The sequence below is a fragment of the Anolis sagrei genome, chromosome 3 (assembly GCF_037176765.1).
Source record: "Anolis sagrei isolate rAnoSag1 chromosome 3, rAnoSag1.mat, whole genome shotgun sequence".
Lineage (NCBI taxonomy): Eukaryota > Metazoa > Chordata > Lepidosauria > Squamata > Dactyloidae > Anolis > Anolis sagrei.
The window spans coordinates 259,825,483-259,846,879 of NC_090023.1; the positions used below are offsets into that span (position 1 = coordinate 259,825,483).

The 21,397-nt window shown below is 42.4% G+C and overlaps 1 protein-coding gene across 12 annotated transcripts in view; it reads right to left on the minus strand.

Moving 5' to 3' along the window:
* The window catches only part of MCF2L2 (MCF.2 cell line derived transforming sequence-like 2), a 243,203-nt gene that overhangs the window by 163,825 nt on the left and 57,981 nt on the right, over nt 1–21,397 (minus strand). For all 12 annotated transcript variants that reach the window (XM_067466067.1, XM_067466070.1, XM_067466061.1 and 9 more), the window contains exons 2-3: nt 7,626–7,709; nt 3,786–3,900 (exon numbers count right to left, since the gene is read on the minus strand). In XM_067466067.1, the coding sequence (XP_067322168.1) occupies nt 3,786–3,900; nt 7,626–7,709 (199 nt within the window). The remainder of the gene's footprint in view (nt 1–3,785; nt 3,901–7,625; nt 7,710–21,397) is intronic.

Genomic DNA, 21,397 nt, shown 5'->3' on the forward strand with positions numbered 1-21,397 from the left:
AGCTTTCTACAGGTGGGAGAATCTCACACATCCTGTTGGAAAGGCATCTCCGTGATAACTGAGCTAAAGGTCCCTTTTCCCTCCAAAACCCTGGGGAAAGGGGCGGATCTAAAGGCTGCAACAATGATTGACAGGTTGCTGGCCCTATAACTGCAATCTGGAAGAAGCTACCAAATTGCAAAGTGCATAGCCTTCAGGAATTCATGCAAACAAACAATGAAAGAAAAAGGGAATTCAAACCCCTGGCACAGCCATGTCAGAACACATGCTTTGGGGCTAAATATTTAGCGACCCCCCAGTGTGAATGTAGATATATTTCTCAGGGAGAGAACTGTGCAGCATATGTGCACTTTTTTTTTTCAGTGTCAGGAGTGACTTGAGAAACTGCAAGTTGCATCTGGTGTGAGAGAATTGGCTGTCTGCAAGGACGTTGCTGAGGGGACGCCTGGATGTTTTGCCCTCCTGTAGGAGGCTTCTCTCATGTCCCCACATGAGACGGTGAAGATGACAGATGGAAGCTCACCCCACTCCCCGGATTTGAACTGTCAACCTTTCAGTCAGCAGTTCTGCTGGCACAGTTTTACCCATTGTGCTACCGTGGGCTCCTCACTGCCCCTTTACCTGTGTGCTGGAACCCAAACTGACCCCCATAAAGACTGTTGCATCCCTCTCAATTCAGCTGGGAAGAAGTCATTGTGGAGTCAAACATTTGTGTGGGTATGTAACTTAAAGGGGCCTGTCAATTTATGATGACCCTGTAAATTTCAGAGGGTTTTCTTAGGCAAGGAATACTCAGACATGATTTGACTATCTCCTTCCCGGCTTATAACTCTATCGTAAAAGAAATTTCTTCCCCAGAGTGTGGTGAAGTCTCCTTCTTTGGAGGCTTTTAAACAGAGGCTGGATGGCCATCTGTCAGGGGCACTTTGAATGCAATTTTTCTGTTTCTTGGCAGGGGGTTGGACTGAATGGCCCACGAGGTCTCTTCCAATTCTATGCTTCTATGAAATGTAGCCTACAGCACCTGGTATTCATTGGTGGTCTAGCATCCAAGTACTAACAAGGGCTGATCCTACTTAGCTTCCAAGATCAGACAGAATGTGGTGCTTTTAGGTTATTTAAGCTCTTAAGGCAAATGTACTGCCAACCAAAGGAAAGGCTGACCTGAAGAGCTGGGGATATTAACCAGAAGGCAGGTCTGGAGCAAGGATGCTTGCTACAGATGCAGGTAAAACATCAGGAGAGAATGCTTCTAGAACATGGCCATATAGCCCGAAAAGCCTGCAACAACCCAGTGATTCCAGCCGTGAAAGCCTCGACAATACACTGAATTAATTCTTTATGAAGGCTCTTTCACCTGCTGTTTTTGCAGAGGGAATCCCCTAGAAAATATGCCCCTAATGCAACACAGACCAAGAAGTAAATGGAAGTAATGCCTTATGACTTCCAGTCTCCTCAAAAGACAAATGCACCCAAAATTTGAGGTTTTCCAGTGCTCTAGAGGAGCATCTATTGGACACCTTGAATTAACTTTCCTCAGCCTTTTGGATGCATAGAGACACCACAATGGGAAACACTGCAGCAGAAAACACAACTTTATGGACTGCAAACAAGGTCTGTACTCTGGTAAAGGAGATGTTGGTAGAGTATAATTTTGTGGCCACATATTGTCCCTAAAGAGAGTTTTTGTCACCTCAATTGCCTTCAGATTTCTTGATCAGATAAAGGGGTGAATTGTGAAACAAGAATTGAACTTTTACAAGGATTATAGGGACACAGTACATTAATCCCTATCCTCAAACTAAGAAGTATACTTCCATTCATTTCCAGGTGAATGTTTGTGCATGTTTGTGCACGAGAGGGGTATTTTTTATGGTCCATGCAGCTTTCAGAGGGTCCCAAGACAGAAGATTAGCTCCAAACCTGCTGAAGCATAGCAATCCAACTCTAAATTTCCAAATCTTGCCATCGCAATGGTTGCAGCTCTACAAACATCTGAAACCACCTTCTAAGAAGTACTGACATTCAGGGCATTGACGGAATTTACTGAAGCCAGTCTCTGAAATCAAACCACCTTTTGATTGGCACCACTTGGAAGTTTGACACAAATCCAGAAAATTGCAAAAGCCAGAGGAAAGCACAATATGTTCTGTGAAACATGATGCCTATTACCAATAGCTTTCAAAATGTGGTATGTTCAATCACAACTCTAAAATTTCTGCCCAAACTGGATGAGGTAAAGTAGAAGATACTGACATCATCATCTCCAAAGTTATGTCATAAAATATCAGTAGAACACCCCAGCAAGCGAGAGTCCAAAAGTGGCAGGCTCAAACTCAGAACCTCAATCAATGGCTGATACCAAATGAGAGGCTCCCCCCTGGGCACACAGAAAACTAGGCGACTTGGAAGGCACTGAACAGACTGCGCTCTGGCACCACAAGAAGCAGAGCCAACCTTAAGAAATGGGGCTACAAAGTGGAATCCACAACATGCAAGTGTGGAGAAGAGCAAACCACTGACCACCTGTTGCAATGCAACCTGAGCCCTGCTCCATGCACAATGGAGGACCTTCTTGCGGCAGCACCAGAGGCACTCCAAGTGGCCAGATACTGGTCAAAGGACATTTAATCAACCACCAAGCTTGCAAACTTTGTGTTTTGTCTGTTTGTTTGTTTTGTTAAGAATGTAATACAACTGTCTGGTTGCTCCTGACACGATAAATAAATATCAGTGTAGGGATGGCAGAAGGTGATGCCTACATATATTCAGCCCCAAACTCAGTCCTGAGTTGTGAATTTACAAATTCCATAGACAAAGCCTACTCAATACTCATGAACACTGTTTGTGTTTGCTTTCTTAAACAGCTTATGCAAGTAGATTTGTATGCAACCTGAGCTTCTTACACAGGCACCATCTTCAGTCTGAACTTTGGATACATAATTCTGCCTTATGAATTTTGCATCGTACCTTTCTCTCTGTGCAAGGGCCAAGACAATTTGTAACGTATGTTAAAATGTGAAACAGCTGAAAGCAATAGTGGTAACATTTAGAAAACAATGTAAAAGGTACCCCAAACAATTGATCACATTCAAACCAAACATTCAGTTGAAATAATTTAAATCCATGTGAAAACATAACAAGAAAGGAAAATCTGGAAATAATACTGCCTCATTTAAAAATAACCACAACAGTCAGTTACCTACCCAAAGTCTTTTTGAATTAAAAAGGTCTTTGTCTGCAGTCAGAAGGAGGAAAGGAAGGAAGGCTTTGCAAAAATATGTACAAACTCTTTCTGCATCTATTGTTTGGGACTAAATTGCCAAAAGATGAACCATACATGGAAATTATGAATAGGGTTGAAGCTGGGTTTCACCAAATTATGGCAAAAAAACAAGAATTGGAATCCCTGCAAGTCATGGATTCCCATACACAAGATTAGGTTGATGGAGAATATGTCCAAAGGCGAGACATAAGGAATCCTTTCACATTGCACATTTATAGCATTGTGAATCAACTTTAACTGCCCTGGTAACATTCTATGGAAAATGTGTGTTGGTCTTGTAATTTGGAGAGAAACTAGATCTCCCTGGCTGAGAAACCTAAAGGTCCCTCCCCAAATTGCAATCCCTAGGATTCCACAGGACAGAACCATTGCAATTAAAATAGAATTGATGCATGATAATTACACAGTGCAAAGGGCCCCAAAATATACCATTTGGCCTTGTCTTGAAGGCAGCAATGAGTGAATCAGTAAATGTATTGTTGGTAGATTTTAGACTTACCTGGGAATGCTGGTTAAATACGTAACGACGTTCAGAAAATCCTCATCTGGAATCTCGCTGAAGCCTGGATACTCTGGGAAGGTGATGATCGGTGCCCCATCTTTCCCCCTTCCTCCTGCAAGACAAATCAGCTGCCATAAAGCAACAAGCTTTTCATAGGCTGGATCTACTTTGCCATATAATCCAGATCATCAAAGCATATAATCCACATTATCTGATTTGGACTGGACTATATGAGTCTACACTGCCATATAGTCCTGTTCAAAGCATGTAATCTGGATTTTAGATAATTTTTTTTGTCATGTCAGGAGCTCCTGTTGTGAGAGAATTTGCCGTCTGCAAGGACATTGCCCAGGGGACACCAGGATGATTTTGATGTTTTATCATCCTTGTGGGAGGCTTCTCTCATGTCCCCGCATGAGGAGCTGGAGCTGTTACAGGGAGCTCATCCGCCTCTCCCCGGATTTGAACCTGCGACCTGTTGGTCTTTAGTCCTGCAGGCACAGGGCTTTAACCCACTGCACCACCGGGGGCTCCTTGAATTTTAGATGGCAGTGTTGAAGGAGCCATAGATCAGAGTTTCAAAAAGCTTTGGCCCATATATCAGTGGTGGTTCTCATGAAAATTTCCCTTGATTTAAGTCTACTGGGAGGATGCTGACAGCCATGTAGTGGGTGGCTTTCACAGTGTTCAAGCTTATTTCTCTCACAATTGGCAGCAACTTCCCGTCACACATCGAGGAGGGCAATGCTAGCTGCCTTATAGAGTCTATCAACAGGTTTTAAACTCCCTGTGCTTATTCTACATGTCTCATTCAGTGCTATATTCACCTGCTTCACATGGGCAGATTCATGCCATTTATGCAATAGAACAGCATGTGGGAGCTTTATATATGGAAACGATGTATGTACAATTACTTGGCAGCAACTACTGATAATTCTCTGCAGTGGCTGAAAGCTTCCACATCAATGACTTGGCCTGAACTTCAGTTATCCAAGATGTTGTGTCCTGTCCTTAAAATAGGCTACATGCATTATATATATTCTCTTAGGTTTGGGCTTAAACCTGGAGTGGGTTATAGCCCTCAGAAATATATCTCAATGTATGTCATCCTTGCTTCTGAGAGGAAGGAATGAGCGACATCATGTGGACACATTTGGCAGCCTATATAGGGAAAAAAGGAGCAGGAAATATTCTCATCGCTCTGCCATGTGTTCAAAAATACTAGTAGTTAGGAGCTTTTTTAAATGTAACCATATGTATTAATCAGAATATATCTCCTGTATTTAGGGAATCTAGCTATGAAAGAGCACCCAGGCTCTGCAACTTTTGTGGTCGAACAAAAATAGAGTCCTAGTGGAGGACCTAGAGTTTCCTAGAAAGAATATTTTAATCTATCTGTAAACGATCAAATCTGCAAAAAGGTGAAACCCACTAATATGTAGAGCTGATTGTATCTGCAGGACATGGATCAAAAAGGGTTGGTCACCTACATCTATCTGGTATTTGTGCCCAAATCTAATACAACACTCAGTCAATCAAGTGAAGGAAGCAGGTTCTCAAATCACTCTCTGTGTGTAACCAATTCACAAGAGGAAACGGATGTCCATCACTGATTGCTGGTAGAAGACGTAAATCAGGCAGCTGTCAAGCCTTTCTCTTCCTCTCTTTCTGCCTGCCTGTCTTAGGGGAAAATGAATTAAAACAAGCCTTGCTGCAGTGTTTATTGTGCTCAGATTATGCAAATTCCTGCAGATTTTTCAACGGTCAGAAAGCTGCAGTCATCCATATCTTTGGTTTAATGAGTTTTTGAAGGTACAACGAGCAGACTTTTAAAAAAAATTGAGAGCAGATCCTTAAAAGGGTAATTTAGATGAATATTTTACTGAAAAGGACTCTTGTCTTTGGAAAATTAGCTCTTACATTGTCAGGAAACATCTTTGAAACTTTTGCATTTTTTTTTGTAAAAACCAACTGATATATAATAAAAGAACATACAACTTTGTGTCTGAAACTGCAGAAGGAAAATCATTGAGAATTCCTTGGGAGGATGAGTTAGACCCAGAAGCATGTTGGTTCACAACTCATCTGGGAATCTATAAAAGATGGGAAAGTTTCTCCCTTCTGTGCCACAGAAGAAGATTCAGGTGACAAAACTTTGAGTTTGCATTTCTGTGCTGGAGAGAAATGTCATGTGTCATGTGATATATTTCTGATGTCATGGGGCTACAAAAGGCAGAGGGATACTGGAAGCCTATACTATCAGTAATATTAGTACCAATTAGAGGACAACTGAGAGAAAAGTAGAAGATGAGAGAATTCTGTGTTGTCGAACGCTTTCATGGCTGGAATCATCGGGTTGCTGTGAGTTTTCCAGGCTGTTTGGCCATGTTCTGGAAACGTCAGGAAAGAATGCATCTGGAACATGGCCATACAGCCCGGAAAACTCACAGCAACCTAGAGAGAGCTTTCATTCATAGAGCTGTAAATGCAAGAAATATTTATTTATTTATTTATTTATTTATTTACTTTATTTGTATACCGCAGTTTCTCAGCCCATAGGCGACTCAACGCGGTTTACAACAAGAGCAACGACTACTCCAAGCCACTGGAATGTGCTCCACATTTTCCCTGCCTAGATGGCGCTGAAAGGAACCATTTTTGCAGTTCTGAATCTAGTCCAGAGCTGGCATTGTCCGTAGACGCCTCCAAGGTCATGTGGAGGGCATAACTACAAGAAGTGCCATTACATTCCCACTGTAGCAGTATTTATTTATTTGCATTATTTGTATACCACCCTTCTCAACCCCGAAGGGGACTCAGGGCAGTTCACAGTGCTAGCAACTCTACCTATTGATCTACTCACATTTACATGTTTTCGAACTTCTAGGTTGGCAGAAGTTGGGACTAACACCGGGAGCTCACCCCGCTCCCCGGATTCGAACCACCAACCTTTCGGTCAGCAAGTTTAGCAGCTCAGCAGTTTAACCTGCTGTGCCACCAGGGGCCCCTTCAAATACTAAGCAAGGTATGCATTTGATAAATATGCTTAAATTAATGAGTTCAGCAGCTCTGTGGTTTAACCAGCTGCACCACCGGAGGTTCCTTCTGGTGAATAGCTTTTTAAAATTTTAGAATTAAACCCAATAGGAATTTCCCAATCCTCTGAAATAGAAACCACTAGCTGCTAGGGTTGTCACAGCTTTGTTCTCAACTTGAAGTGTGACTTTTTTGGACAACAATTTCCAGAATCCCCAGCTACTGTTGCTTCAAGTCACATCTGGTTTTATTTTGGGAAGGACTAATGTGGTCAATGGTGGGTTTCAAGGGATGAAAAGCAAACCCTGGAACATTCAAGGGGAACATTTGGCATCTTGGACCAGAACTCTAAAGTTCTGGTCTTAAATCTCAGGATCTGGGCATGAAGAGATCCGGCAACTCTAAAGAAGCACTTGGTGACCATATTAGGATCTTGCCTGGTCATCTTGATAAGCTCTGCTGGATCAGATCAAAGGCTTATGGAGCTCTGCAGTTCTCATTTCCTCAATGCTCAAAGAGAAGCAGGACATAGGAACCTGGTGCAATGATGGGGTGAGGTTTCTATCTAACTCAGGCATGGGCAAATTTGGGTCTTCCAGGTGCTTTGGACTCCAACTCCCACAATTCCTAACAGCCTCAGGCCCCTTCCTGAGGCTGTTAGGAATTGTGGGAGTTGGAGTCCCACAAAGGAAAGGGCCTGAGGCTGTTAAGAATTGTGGGAGTTGGAGTCCAAAGCACCTGGAGGGCCCAAGTTTGTCCATGCCTGAGCTAGCTGCAATGCAACCAAAAACCAGTCCTTACCTGACAAGATAGCAAACTGTCGGTGAAGCTGTTCTATGATATCCACAGCAACAAGGGGCCTGATCTCCTGTTGCATGATTTCATCTGCGCAAGAAGAGAGAGGGAAAGGGAGGGGGAGAGAAAGAGAAAGAGGGAGGGAAGGGAAAAATTAGAGAAACCTCCAATCATTTGACCGAGACATTCCTACAGATAATCTCCAGCAGAACAAACACACAAAGAAGATACTCAGATGCTACGGGTCTTTTTTTCTTTTTCTTTTTTCCACCCTCGACCATTGGTTGCCTTGCTTCTGTCATATGATTTCCTTTCTTGTTTGAATGATAGATATGCCTGCAGAGTGCTGTTTACAGAAAAGGCCCAATTTACTTTATGCATCGTCTTTGGGAGAAAAGGGCTTTTAATACGCTTGAGTGCTTGCCTGCACCGATTGCAGTTTTGTTGAGCGAGAAGAAGTTTTTAATATGACCAATGTATGTGGCATATATAGAACATACACACACTAAGACAGTGGTTCTCCACCTTCCTAATGCCGTGACCCCTTAATACAGTCCCTCATGTTGTGGTGACCCCCAACCATAATATTGTTTTCATTGCTACTTCATAACAGTCATTTTACTACTGTTATAAATCATAATGTAAATATCTGATATGCAGGATGCATTTTCATTCACTGGACCAAACTGGGCACAAATACCCAATACACCCAAATGTGAATGCTAGTGGGATTGGGGGAGGATTGATTTTGTAATTTAGGAGTTGTAGTTGCTGGGATTTATAGTTTCCTTATAATCAAAGAGCATTCTGAACTCTACCAGCGATGGATTTGAACCAAACTTTGCTCCCATGAGCAATGGAAAACACTGGAAGGGTTTGATGGGCATTGACCTTGAGTTTGGGAGTTGTAGTTCACCTATATCCAGAGAGCACTGTGGACTCATGCAATGGTGGATCTGGACCAAACTTGGCACGAATACTCGATATGCCCAAATGTGAACACTGGTGGAGTCTGGGGAAAATAGATCTTGACATTTGGGAGTAGTAGTTGCTGGAATTTATAGTTCATTACAATCAAAGAACATTCTGAACTCCATCAACGATAGAATTGGCTCAAATTTCCCACATGGAATCCTCATCACCATCATAAAATACTGTGTTTTCTTATGGTCTTTGGCGACCCCTCTAACACCCCTTTGCGACCCCCTCAGGGGTCCCGACCTCCAGGTTGAGAAATGCTGCATTTGGAAGAACTTCCCAACAGAGAAATAAGTAAGAAGACATTAGGAAGAACTTCCTGACAGAGCTGCTCAACAGTGGAATATGCTGCTCCCTTCTCTGGAGATTTTTAAGCATAGGCTACATGGCCGTCTGTTGGGAGTGCTTTGACTGTATGTTCCTGCATGGAAAAATGGAGTTGAACTGGATGGCCCTTGGAGTCTCCTCCAAATCTATGATTTTCTGAAATTCGGGGGGAAGGGGCCACTAAGGTTCTCCCTACTTCTTCTCTGCCTCCCAATATATTATCACATTTGCTATAAATGGGAAACAATTTGGATTGCTGACCATAAATCCCCAGGGTCACTTCTGTTCTGGTCCTGTGTGGCAAGCATTCTTGAAACTGTATTGTCGAAGGCTTTCATGGCCGGAATCACTGGGTTGTTGTAGGATTTTTCTGGCTATATGACCATGTTCTAGAGGCATTCTCTCCTGACATTTCGCCTGCATCTATGGCAAGCATCCTCAGAGGTACTGAGGTCTGTTGGAACTAGGAAAATGGGTTTATATATCCATGGAATGACCAGGGTGGGACAAAGGACACTTGTCTGTTGGAGTTAAGCATTGTCCAAGAGCTATGAATGTTAGGGACATGGGTTGTTGTAGGTTTTTTTGGGCTATATGGCCTTGTTCTAGAGGCATTCTCTCCTGACGTTTCACCTGCATCTATGGCAAGCATCCCCAGAGGTAGTGAGGTCTGTTGGAACTAGGAAAATGGGTTTATTTATCCATGTAATGACCAGGGTGGGACAAAGGACTCTTGTCTGTTGGAGCTAGGTGTGAATGTTTCAATTGACCACCTTGATTAGCATTTGATGGCCTATCAATTGTTTGTTGTGGCTTGTCAGTGCCTGGGGCAATCTTTTGTTGAGAGGTGATTAGATGTCCTTGTTTTGCTGTTGTAATTTTAGAGTTTTTTTTACTACTGGTAGCCAGATTTTGTTCATTTTCATGGTTTCCTCCTTTCTGTTCTTGAAACTCCCAGTATCACTGCACAAGGAAGTTGTAAAGAAGTCTGCTTTTCTTTTACAAGCATTACTCTAATCCTTTCTTTTTAAACTGTCACTCATCGTTTCCTTTAGTTGTAATTTCCTCAAGTATTTTAATGCTTACATTTCCTTCCAATTAGGCGTCATTCAAAGGGTTTGGAAGAAGAACATTCCCGTCCCATTCAGAAATGCTGTTGCAAAGCTATATTTTTTTATTAAATGCAAAAACATGCATGTTGAAAACGTGACAAAACAGTTGTCTCTGTCTTGCCTCCAGATGGTCCTCTGTTGCTCTTTTTGCAGAAAAAAAGAAAAGAAAAGATGGGACTGATGAATATTTAATATCCCAATAGGATACTATGCATTTAAAGAAGAAAAGCGGGAACCAACGCTCTTGGGACAAAATCCAGCAGCTGCGAATGCTGTTCATATATTTATTGATATTTTGGATGAGGGAACCATGACTTCCTTTCTGTGGTATAACACTTTACTCTCTGCAGCTGCTCATGCTTTGAATTATGGATCGTAGACGGACGTGGGCGGTATTGTAAACAGATGCATGCACAGTTGTAAAGAGCCAAGAGTGTTGTTTCTGGCACCAATTAAAACTAGGGTAAACTGGGGTTACTACTATTCTATGCCCTAAGATTTCAGAGCCAAAATTTGGGAGCAAGGGTGGTCTCTGATGATGTCACAGGGTTTGCCCTTCTGTTGATATCACAGGAAATAGACCAAACATGGTCAAACTTGGGCCCTCCAGGTGTTTTGGACTTCAACTCCCACAATTCCTAACAGCCGGTAGGCTGTTAGGAATTGTGGGAGTTGAAGTCCAAAACACCTGGAGGGCCCAAGTTTGACCATGCCTGGAATAGACCCTTGGTATTGTCATTCAGCATGACACATTATTGTATAGCATGCCCTTTAATTAAAAAAAGAAAGTCTGATGAAGAAGAATAGACATATATACACTGGTTTCAAGGTCCAGTTGGTCCTCTACATTTACAGATTTTACTTCTGTGGATTTGATTATTCACGTTGTGCTGGCACGGCAGTGCCAGGAGTTTGAATTTCCTTTTCTTGCACTGTTTGTTTGTTTGAACTATTTGGGCCATGCATTTTGCCACTGGGTAGCCTTCCTCAGGTTGCAATCATAGGTCCAGCCACCTATCAATCATCATTAGAGCCTTTATATCCACCCCTTTCCCCAGGTTTGGAGGGGAAAAGGGGACTTTTAGTTCAGTCTTACAGTTTGGAGCCAAGGTAGCAGGATGTGTGGGCTTTCTCTGTCCCACCTGCAAAAAGCTTCACTTCTTACAGTGTTGCTGGGGTGAAAGAGATAGATTTACAGCCAGCTTTTGCTGGGGGTAAAGGAAAACCTCTACAGCTTTGCTGGGGAGTAAAGTTATGGTCCCACAGCCTTTGCTGGAGGAATACAGCCAGCCTTTGCTAGGCAAAAGAAATAGTTCCTACAGCCTTCATGGAGAAACTAAAAGGACACCAGCTTGGCAGATCTACAGCAACCACTGCCTGGTAAGGGACCACTCGGGCTATCCATAACGCAGCTTGGAGCCGGGAATTGGGGCCTCACACCAGCAGGGTAAAGAAAGATTGCCCAGGGAGGGGTTGGAAGGTTTCCCTAAAGAAGATAGGACCAGTTTATCAAGCAGATGCCTGTCCCTTGTTGGCAGATCAAGAAAGCTACCAGCCTTTTAAGATTATAAAACATTTAATTCATTTGTTTGAAGATTTAAGCCTTAATAAAGAACTTATTTTGAACCTCTACAGAACTTTGTGTTGGGAAACTTATGGGACCCCTTAGCTGAGGCACCCCGGCATCCCGTTGGGCATACAGAAAGCATGTCCTGTAAACAGACATTGTCATAGGCCCAGCGTGTGATAGCACACACGTATTTGTTCAAAGTGTTTTTCTAAGAATCTCTAAACCTCCAGTGCAATACCATGGTCGACTTCTGCAAGAAGATGATCACAGAATCATCCTGAAATATCTCTCCAGGAATTCCCTGATGCTCCAGTGATATCTGATGAATGCAGACCACAGAGTCATGCTAAGGAAACTAGATATTCCTAGAGAGATGTTCTATAGTCTGATATCTCTCCCCCCCCCCCCAAATAGGTAACGTAGTACTCTTATACCAATATTTCAGTATGTTCCACTCTAAAAAAAGACTTATTCAAAGCTAGAAATACAGCCATAGGAGAAGTTACAGGGAATCCATGCAGTTGTTTGCCTGCTACATACATATATATTATTTTATTTACAGTATTTATATAATAATAATAATAATAATAATAATACTTTATTTGTACCCTGCTACCATCTCCCCAAGGCACTCAGTGCAGCTTACATGAGGCCGAGCCCAACAATACATCAATACAAGCAATAACAATCACAATAACAAAGCAATTAAAATAAATCACATGCACAATAGCATAGACACCTGTCTATCATAGTTGTGTTTGGTTCTGCCCCTTTCCTCAGGGATGTGGGGAGGAGAGGGAGCCATTTTTAGGTCAGTCTTACAGAAGGAAACTAAGCTATAGGACATGGACCAGCTTCACCTGCAGAAAAGCTTCATTTCTTAAGAATTTCTGGGGAATTTCCAGGAGAAAAGTCCCAAAGCTTTGGGTGGGAGCTTACATCCTCTCAGCCTTACAGCATCTGGGGGAAAACAGCTTTACAGACCCAAAGAACTCCAGCTGGAGAATCTACAAGCCTTGACTGGTAGGTCTACTCAGCGCCCAAGAAGCAGTTTGGTTCCGGTAGTAGAACCCACATCAGCAAAGCTTAGATAGTAGACAGCCTGGGAGAGATTAAAAAAGGGTTTTCCTTGTTAAAGAAAGAAATAGTTCTCCAAGCAAGGTGCCTGACCATTGTAGACAAGTTAAGAAGCATTTGTTTGACTCATTGAAGATCTGGGAAGTATTTGTTTAATTTGTTCAATAATAAAGGACTTTTTAAAAATCTTTCAAGCCTTTTAAAGACTATTGTACAGGAAAATCCTTGAGGGCCTCTCTTTCAAGGCGCCCTGGCTTCCCGCTGGGCATAAAGTGCGCGTCCTATTCAAAAGACAATACTTACAGGCCCAGCGCGCGACAGAACAGCATTAAATGTTTGCCATATTTGTATTCTGTAATCTGCTCTGAGTCCCCTCGGAGAGATAGAGCAGAATATAAATAAAGTATATTATTAAAGTATATAAAGATATCAAAAAACAACTAATAGAAAAGCTCTTCACTTGCATTTCCCAAGTCAATTCAACCTGCCTTTCCCCTAAGATAGTCCTTTTATGTCTCTAAGAATTGACCTTTGCTAAAAAAAAAAAGTCTCCCTTTTCCACTCTTCAAAACACTATAAAACCTGCAATGGTGTCATTCATTACACTGAAAAACCTGGAGAGTTTATTTCTGGAACATTAAAGGAAAACAAATCCAATTACCAGCTACAATGCTCTGACATTAAGAGCTCAAATGGGTGAAATATCATTATTTATTCATTAAAAAGTATTTTGCAGCTGTCATTCATGCTAATGGATACCAGAGAGAGAGATACAAGAACAGACACGGACAGAAACTTAAAACAAGTTGTTTAAAGGTCTGATGCTGTGGTATCAAAACATAGCCCTGCTATCCCTTGGGGACAAATAATGGCCATAGGAAAATACACAGGGCAAATAAATACAGTCTAAAACTGGCATGGACAAACTTGGGCCTTCCAGGTGTTTTGGACTTCAACTCCCACTGAAGTCGAACATGACCCCCCTCCCCATAAAAGATAGTAACTTATACTTTTGCTAAGGACAAGGACACCAGACTGGATAATAAGGGTTAAGCCTTGGCCAATTTGCCAAGACACTAACAACAACAGGGACCCTTCCCATGTTAGATAGTGTGTACATTTAATCAAGGTTTTATGCCCTATGGTTCATATATAGCAGAAGGTAACACATTTATTACTGAGAAACCACCTCCCTTTATACTTATGTACTCTCTTGAACTTCTATGGGACTTTTTCCCTTCTGAAGGGCTCTTGAAAACTTTTTGGAAACTTTACCTTTTCAAGCCCCCTATGAATGACCTTTGCCTGACCCTTCTGTCTTATTCCCTTTTTAAAAAAATATAAGAAGCCACTCTCAGTGACCCTGGAAGAAGGAAATCTCCTGTTTGAAAATAACTTTGTCAAAAGACATATTTGCATGGACAATACAATAGGCTTTGACTCTGGGGCTTGGAGTTTGGCCCCCGAGCAGAAGGTGCCCACTTGGCATGATTGATCATATCTCAACAGGACAAAGGGCCTTCGGAAAGCCACAATTTGTTCTGATCTGTTCTCTCAGTTATCTTCCATTCACCAAAACTATAGCTAGGATTACCCCATTGTCTCCATATCTCAGTTCAAGAAAAATCCAGATTCTGGCCATCTCGCCAGACATCAACGTTGATTGCCACCCCTCAAGACAATAGGCTGGTCGGCTAGAAGGCCCCTGAGGACTCGACGACCACATGGACACCACATATTTCCATAATCCACTCCAGTTCTCATTGTTTCCCTCTCTTCCCGCCTCCTTCTCTCCTGATTGGCCAGGAGGCCGAAGTGGCGTGAGCTCACCCATTGGTTAAGGAGCTCAGGAGGCAGCCAAGCCTCCTCCCAGCTGTAGAGCGCCAACCAATCAGACAGCTCTGTATATGTATAAAAAGGCTTTATTTTGTATTCAATATATGCTTTGCTTGACGAATTATTGTGGCTTTGCATCCTTCCCAGCTGGATCGCAATAAAATCAACTCGGTGGCGCTTCCTTCAGCTGTGGTGAGATTTTTTGGGGAACTTTTAAATTGCGGCTTCTTTTCTTTTGCTCACCAAAGTAGCGAGCCCTCTTTGGTGCGTCCGCAGGGTCTCTCCTTCAGGGTGAGACCCTTCCAAATTCCTCCTCGACTTCACCACAATTTCTAGCAGCCGGAACTCTCTGCCCCGGAGTGTGGTGGAGGCTCCTTCTTTGGAGGCTTTTAAACAGAGGCTGGATGGCCACCTGAGGTCCTTCTCTTGTTGCCTCATGTGGAATAGATCCCTCTAAACCTCCTGTTTCTCTACAAAAGTGAATCAAAACTGTCCTTCTTATATGCATTTTAAAAAGAAAACATGGAAAGTTTGAAGACGAATCTGTCATTCCCAAAAGCAGCTTCAATGACGCGCCCTTTGCCTGCGGGTTTCACTTTTGTCACTAAAAGACAAAAGCTGTACTGTAAAAATGTGTGCCTCATGATTACGAAGAGGAAGAAACCCTTTACAATAAAAAGAAATTGCATCATTAATATGTAGCATGGAGAAAAAATATTTGTGTGTGTGGTTTGACTTACAGGGACAATTACATTCTATAAGCGGTTGCTGCTAAAAATAACTGAAGCTCTTTCCCTTTCCGAAAGAATTTTGTGGGATGAGAATAGAATATGTACTAATTAGAACAACCCACTTGTTATTTATTTTTCTTAATATGTTGCTATCTGAGAATAAGCCCAGGGAGTAAATTTATTCATGCCCAGGAACAACTGCATTGCACGGGGTTGGAGTAGATGGTCCATGTGGTCTCTTCCAACTGTATTCCAACTGGGACAAATGCAAGATACCCAACTTTGGCAGAAAAAACGAAATGCAAAGATACAGAATGGGGGACAATGCCTGGCTTGAGAGCAGTACATGTGAAAAAGATCTTGGAGTCCTCGTGGACAACAAGTTAAACATGAGCCAACAATGTGATATGGCGGCAAAAAAAGCCAATGGGATTTTGGCCTGCATCAATAGGAGCATAGTGTCTAGATCTAGGGAAGTCATGCTACCCATGCTCTATTCCGCTTTGGTTAGACCACACCTGGAATATTGTGTCCAATTCTGGGCACCACAATTCAAGAGAGATATTGACAAGCTGGAATATGTCCAGAGGAGGGCAAGTAAAATGATCAAGGGTCTGGAGAACAAGCCCTATGAGGAGCAGCTTAAGGAGCTGGGCATGTTTAGCCTGAAGAAGAGAAGGCTGAGAGGAGATATGATAGCCATGTATAAATATGTGAGAGGAAGCCACAGGGAGGAGGGAGCAGGCTTGTTTTCTGCTTTCCTGGAGACTAGGACGCAATGGAGCAATGGCTTCAAACTACAAGAAAGGAGATTCCATCTGAACATGAGGAAGAACTTCCTGACTGTGAGAGCCGTTCAGCAGTGGAACTCTCTGCCCCGGAGTGTGGTGGAGGCTCATTCTTTGGAAGATTTTAAACAGAGGCTGGATGGCCATCTGTCAGGGGTGATTTGAATGCAATATTCCTGCTTCTTGGCAGGGGGTTGGACTGGATGGCCCATGAGGTCTCTTCCAACTCGTTGATTCTATTATTCTATTCTATGATTCTGCATATGTTGATGCATGCTTTGGAGCTAAATATTTAGCTACCCCCCAGTGTGAATGTAGATATATTGCTCAGGGTGGGAATTGCACAGCCTGTACAATTCCCACTTTTTTTTTCAGTGTTGGGAACAACTTGAGAAACTGCAAGTTGCTTCTGGTGTGAGAGAATTGGCTGTCTGCAAGGATGTTGCCCAGGGAATGCCCAGATGTTTTACCATCCTGTGGGAGGCTTCTCTCATGTCCCCACATGAGAAGCTGGAGCTGATAGAAGGGAACTCACCCTACTCCCCGGATTTGAACTGCCAACCTCTCAGTCAGCAGTCCTGCCAGCACAAGGGTTTAACCCATTGCGCCAAGTGTAAGATAAACCCAGACTCAGGTGGAAGAACTGCAATCAAGTTTAATAGTTGCTGCTGAAGGCTTGTGCACTGAGCCACAGTCACTGAAAAAACAGATACATAGGGCATGGCATGTGTGTTGCCTTGCATGAAAGGTCTGGTAACAGTTTTGGGCAGGTGGAAACTTCTGCAACAGAGTTTATTATATCACTTTCATGAGAAAGCCTGGTACCCAAAAATATGTCGAAGGCACCGAATTCCCCTTCTGAGATGTAATACACATTCACATTCCTGATTTTGTCCTACTGTCCCACTCACCAGAACACTTCAGGGAGAATCTGGGTCATTTCGCACGGCTGTTACCTCTGGCATGCTGGATTATCCATAATGCGTATGCAAGAATTAATGGAAACCGTTGGAAGGCGGGAGGGAAGGGGCAAAGTCTCGTGATTTGTGGGCTTTGGTGCAATCTATCAAGAATAGCACGTCAGAGCCAAGTATAATCATGGCTTGCATGCACAAAATAGCACATCTTTGGAATACGTACAAGTTACTCAATGGAATTAAAAGCTCGGGAAAGCTGCTGAGTGGGCATTTAGCATGGCTGTTGTAAAACTGGCCAAGTTGCAAGGTGGACACTTTGATTTATCAAATGCATTCAGGGGTGACATATTCCTACCAGACTGCATTAAAATGACGACATTCTTGTAAAAATATGAAACTAATAAATAGCTACTTCCGAAAATTAAAAGATACACTTTTACATTAACACACCAGCAATAAATAACTTGTGAGTAGATGAACAGACTCAAAAGTGGGACTTGAGCAGCATCAGCATTATGTCTTGTAAACGTTTTTGCAAAATTAAGAAGGTCTTTGATGGGGCAGGATGGAACCTCTTTTGGTGAGGAGTTCCCAAAATGGTCCTGCTCAGTTAGGTTGCATAGTTCAAGTGGAGCAACCTTACTAATCAGGTCCACTCTTGGGAACTCCTTTCCAAAAGCAACATATGCATGTAACCCAAAGATCAAAGCCATGACACCACAAAGTCCACATGTGTTTTGCTTAAAGGTGTGTTTTGCTTAAAGGTGTGTTGGCCTACAACTCCCAGAAATCCCAGTCAGTTTGCCAATTTAGGATTTCTGGGAGTTGAAGGCCAAAACATCTGGGAACCCATAGGTTGAGAACCACTGGCTTAAAGACAAAACTTAGAACTATTACTTGTTTTTTTAAAAAAATTCTAGAATCCCTAAGCCAGTTCATGATTTAAGGTGGTCTTCTCAAGATATGCTGCTGCCTAATGGACCCCCTACTCTTACTTTTAATCCAGATTATCTGCTTTGAACTGGATTATATGGCAGTGTAGACTCATATAATCCAGTTCAAAGTAGATAATGTGGATTATTCCCTTTGATAATCTGGATTGTACTAGCGGTCCCCTGCCATGCGTTGCTGTGGACCAGTCTGGTGATATGGAAAATAAAGTAATTAGAAAGTGCTGTGATGTCTTTAGACTTGTGGGTAAACAGTATTTCTTGATGTTTCTTTGACAGTGTTGACATACAGATTGTCTGGTTTGCCTACTCTGGAACATGCAACATATAATTGTCCATCTTTAGGAGTCCCTTTCAAATCTATAATACTTTATCTGTATGTGTGTGAATCATATATATCTATCTATATCTATGGCTGGATGGCTCTCTGTCAGGAGGGTTTTGATTACGTTTCTTGCCCTGGTGAAGGGAGTTGGACTGGATGGCCTTAAGTATTTTCTGTTGGTCATGTTGGTTCTGTGTGGGAAGTTTGCCCCAATTCTGTCATTTGTGGGGTTCATTCAGAAGAGTCTTTGATTGTAGGTGAACTATAAATCCCAGTAACTACAACTCCCAAATGCCAAGGTCTATTTCCCCCAAATTCTATCTGTGTTCATATTTGGTCATATGGAATATTCATGCCAAGTTTGGTCCAGATCCATCATTGTTTGAGTCCACAGTGCTCTCTGGATGTAGGTGAACTGCAACTCTCAAACTCAAGGTCAATGCCCACCAAACGCTGCTAGTATTTTCTGTTGGTCATGGGAGGCCTGTGTGCCAAGTTTGGTTCAATTCCATCATTGGTGGAGTTCAGAATGCTCTTTGATTATAGGTGAAGTATAAATCCCAGCAACTACAACTCCCAAATGACAAAATCATAATTTTTTGAGTGATGGTCACTCCTTGTGTAGTGAGATGTTTTGTTGCCAAATTTGGTGTGATTTCGTTCATTGGTTCTTTTGTTTTTAAGCCACTCATTATGCAAAGAGCATTTATAGATAGATAGATAGATAGATAGATAGATAGATAGATAGATAGATAGATAGATAGATAGATGGCAGTGTAGAAGGGGCCTTACATTGGCTGGCAGCTGTACTCCAGACAATGCCTGACAGCTAGACCTAGTTGTTGTTGTTCATTTGTTCAGTCATTTCTGACTCTTCGTGACTTAGGAACCCTATTAATTTCCTATACTTAACCCCATGAATGATCACTATGGCAAATCCAAATGGCTAATAGGCACAGCTATAGAGGTAACAGTTAGCTTTCACATTGGGATGCTGTGAATCTTCTCTGTCCAGCCATCCCTTCACATGTGTGGCTTTGACTTTTGCAGATTTGATTATTCATGGATTTAATTAAACGTTTTCTCTTTCTTTTTTTCCTCAGAATGATTCTATGGTCAATTTCCTCCAGTTATGTTGGAGGGCCTAGAGATCTTAGGAGATAATCTCTCTCTCTAGGTTCTCCAATGTCATTGTATGGCCCGTTTCCTCTCATAAACATTTTTTTATTCAGTGAACGTAGAAGTCTGACTGTATGCTATTGCAGATTTAATGGAGCTGTCAAGGTGCAAAGATATGAAATGCAAAGATACATAATGGGGGACGCATGGCTCAAGAGTAGTATGTGTGAAAAAGATCTTGGGTCCTCGTGGACAACAAGTTAAACATGAGCCAATAATGTGATGCGGCAGCAAAAAAAGCCAATGGGATTTTGGCCTGCATCAGTAGGAGCATAGTGTCTAGATCCAGGGAAGTCATGCTACCCCTCTGTTCTCCCTTGGTTAGACCACACCTGGAATATTGTGTCCAATTCTGGGCACTACAATTGAAGAGAGATATTGACAAGCTGGAATGTGTCCAGAGGAGGGCGACTAAAATGATCAGGGGTCTGGAGAACAAGCCCTATGAGGAACAGCTTAAAGAGCTGGGCATGTTTATCCTGAAGAAGAGAAGTCTAAGAGGAGACATGATAGCCAAGTATAAATATGTGAGAGGAAGTCATAGGAGGAGGGAGCAAGCATGTTTTCTGCTTCCCTGGAGACTAAGACGCGGAAAAATGGCTTCAAACTACAAGAAAGGAGATTCCACCTGAACATTAGGAAGAACTTCCTGACTGAGAGCTGTTCAGCAGTGGAACTCTCTGCCCCGGAGTGTGGTGGAGGTTCCTTCTTTGGAAGCTTTTAAACAGAAGCTGGATGGCCATCTGTGGGGGGGGGGGGGGGTGCTTTGAATGCAGTTTTCCTGCTTCTTGGCAGTGGATTGGACTGGATGGCCCATGAGGTCTCTTCTAACTCTATGATTCTATGACATGATAGCCATGTATAAATATGTGAGAGGAAGTCATAGGGATGATTCTATGATTCTATGTTCAACCAGAAATTCAAAATACATTTGGCACCTTGGACAGCTACTTTAAAGTCTAGGAACAAACTTGGAGTAGATTTATCCTGGAAGTTATAGAACACAATTGCATTGTGGCCAAGTAGTATTCAGAAGTGAACATGGAATTGGCTCTGTACGAACATCAAAACAAATATTAGTGACAGGTCCAGCTATTTTCATAGGGTTGTGGCAATGGTCAAATGGTGCTCAACCAGGTCCAGGTGCTGATGCCTCCCTTGATTAAAAACCAATTGCAACACAACATTTTGCTCTTTGGATAAGTGAGAGTTATATGTCTTATCAACTGCACATCTAATTGGGTTGCAACTGAGACATAATGTGAGAAAAGATCCATAACTTAGGAAAGGCACTGCAGACTACTTCAACCAGAGAGGTCAGTCATAGCAGAGCACCTGATGAACCAATCTGGACAAAACATATTATTTGAGAACACAGAAATGCTGGACCACTCCAACAACCACCATGTCAGACTACACAGAGAAGCCACTGAAATCCAAAAGCATGTGGACAATTTCAACAGAAAGGAGGCAACCATGAAGATGAACAAAATCTGGCTACCAGTATTAAAAAACTCTAAAATTAGAACAGCACAACAACAGAGAGGAAACAAACAAGGACATCTAATCACCTCTCAACAAAAGATTGCTCCAGGCACTGTCAGGCAATCAAATGCTAATCAAAGTGGTCAGTTGAAACATTCACACCTAGCTCCAACAAACAAGAGTTCTTTGTCCCACCCTGGTCATTCCACAGATATATAAACCATTTTTCCTAGTTCCAACACACCTCACTACCTCTGAGGATGCTTGCCATAGATGCAGGCGAAACGTCAGGAGAAAATGCCTCTAGAACATGGCCATATAGCCCGAAAAAACCTACAACAACCCAGATCCATAACTGATATTTGCCTATTTCATGATGGCAGAATATTTAACTTCTGGTAGAGAAAACCAAAGCCAAACAGCAACAGCAACAGCAGCAGTGGCAGCAATTACTGTGTCCATCTGCTTGATATTATTCCTCTTTGATTCAACACAGAAGCGGT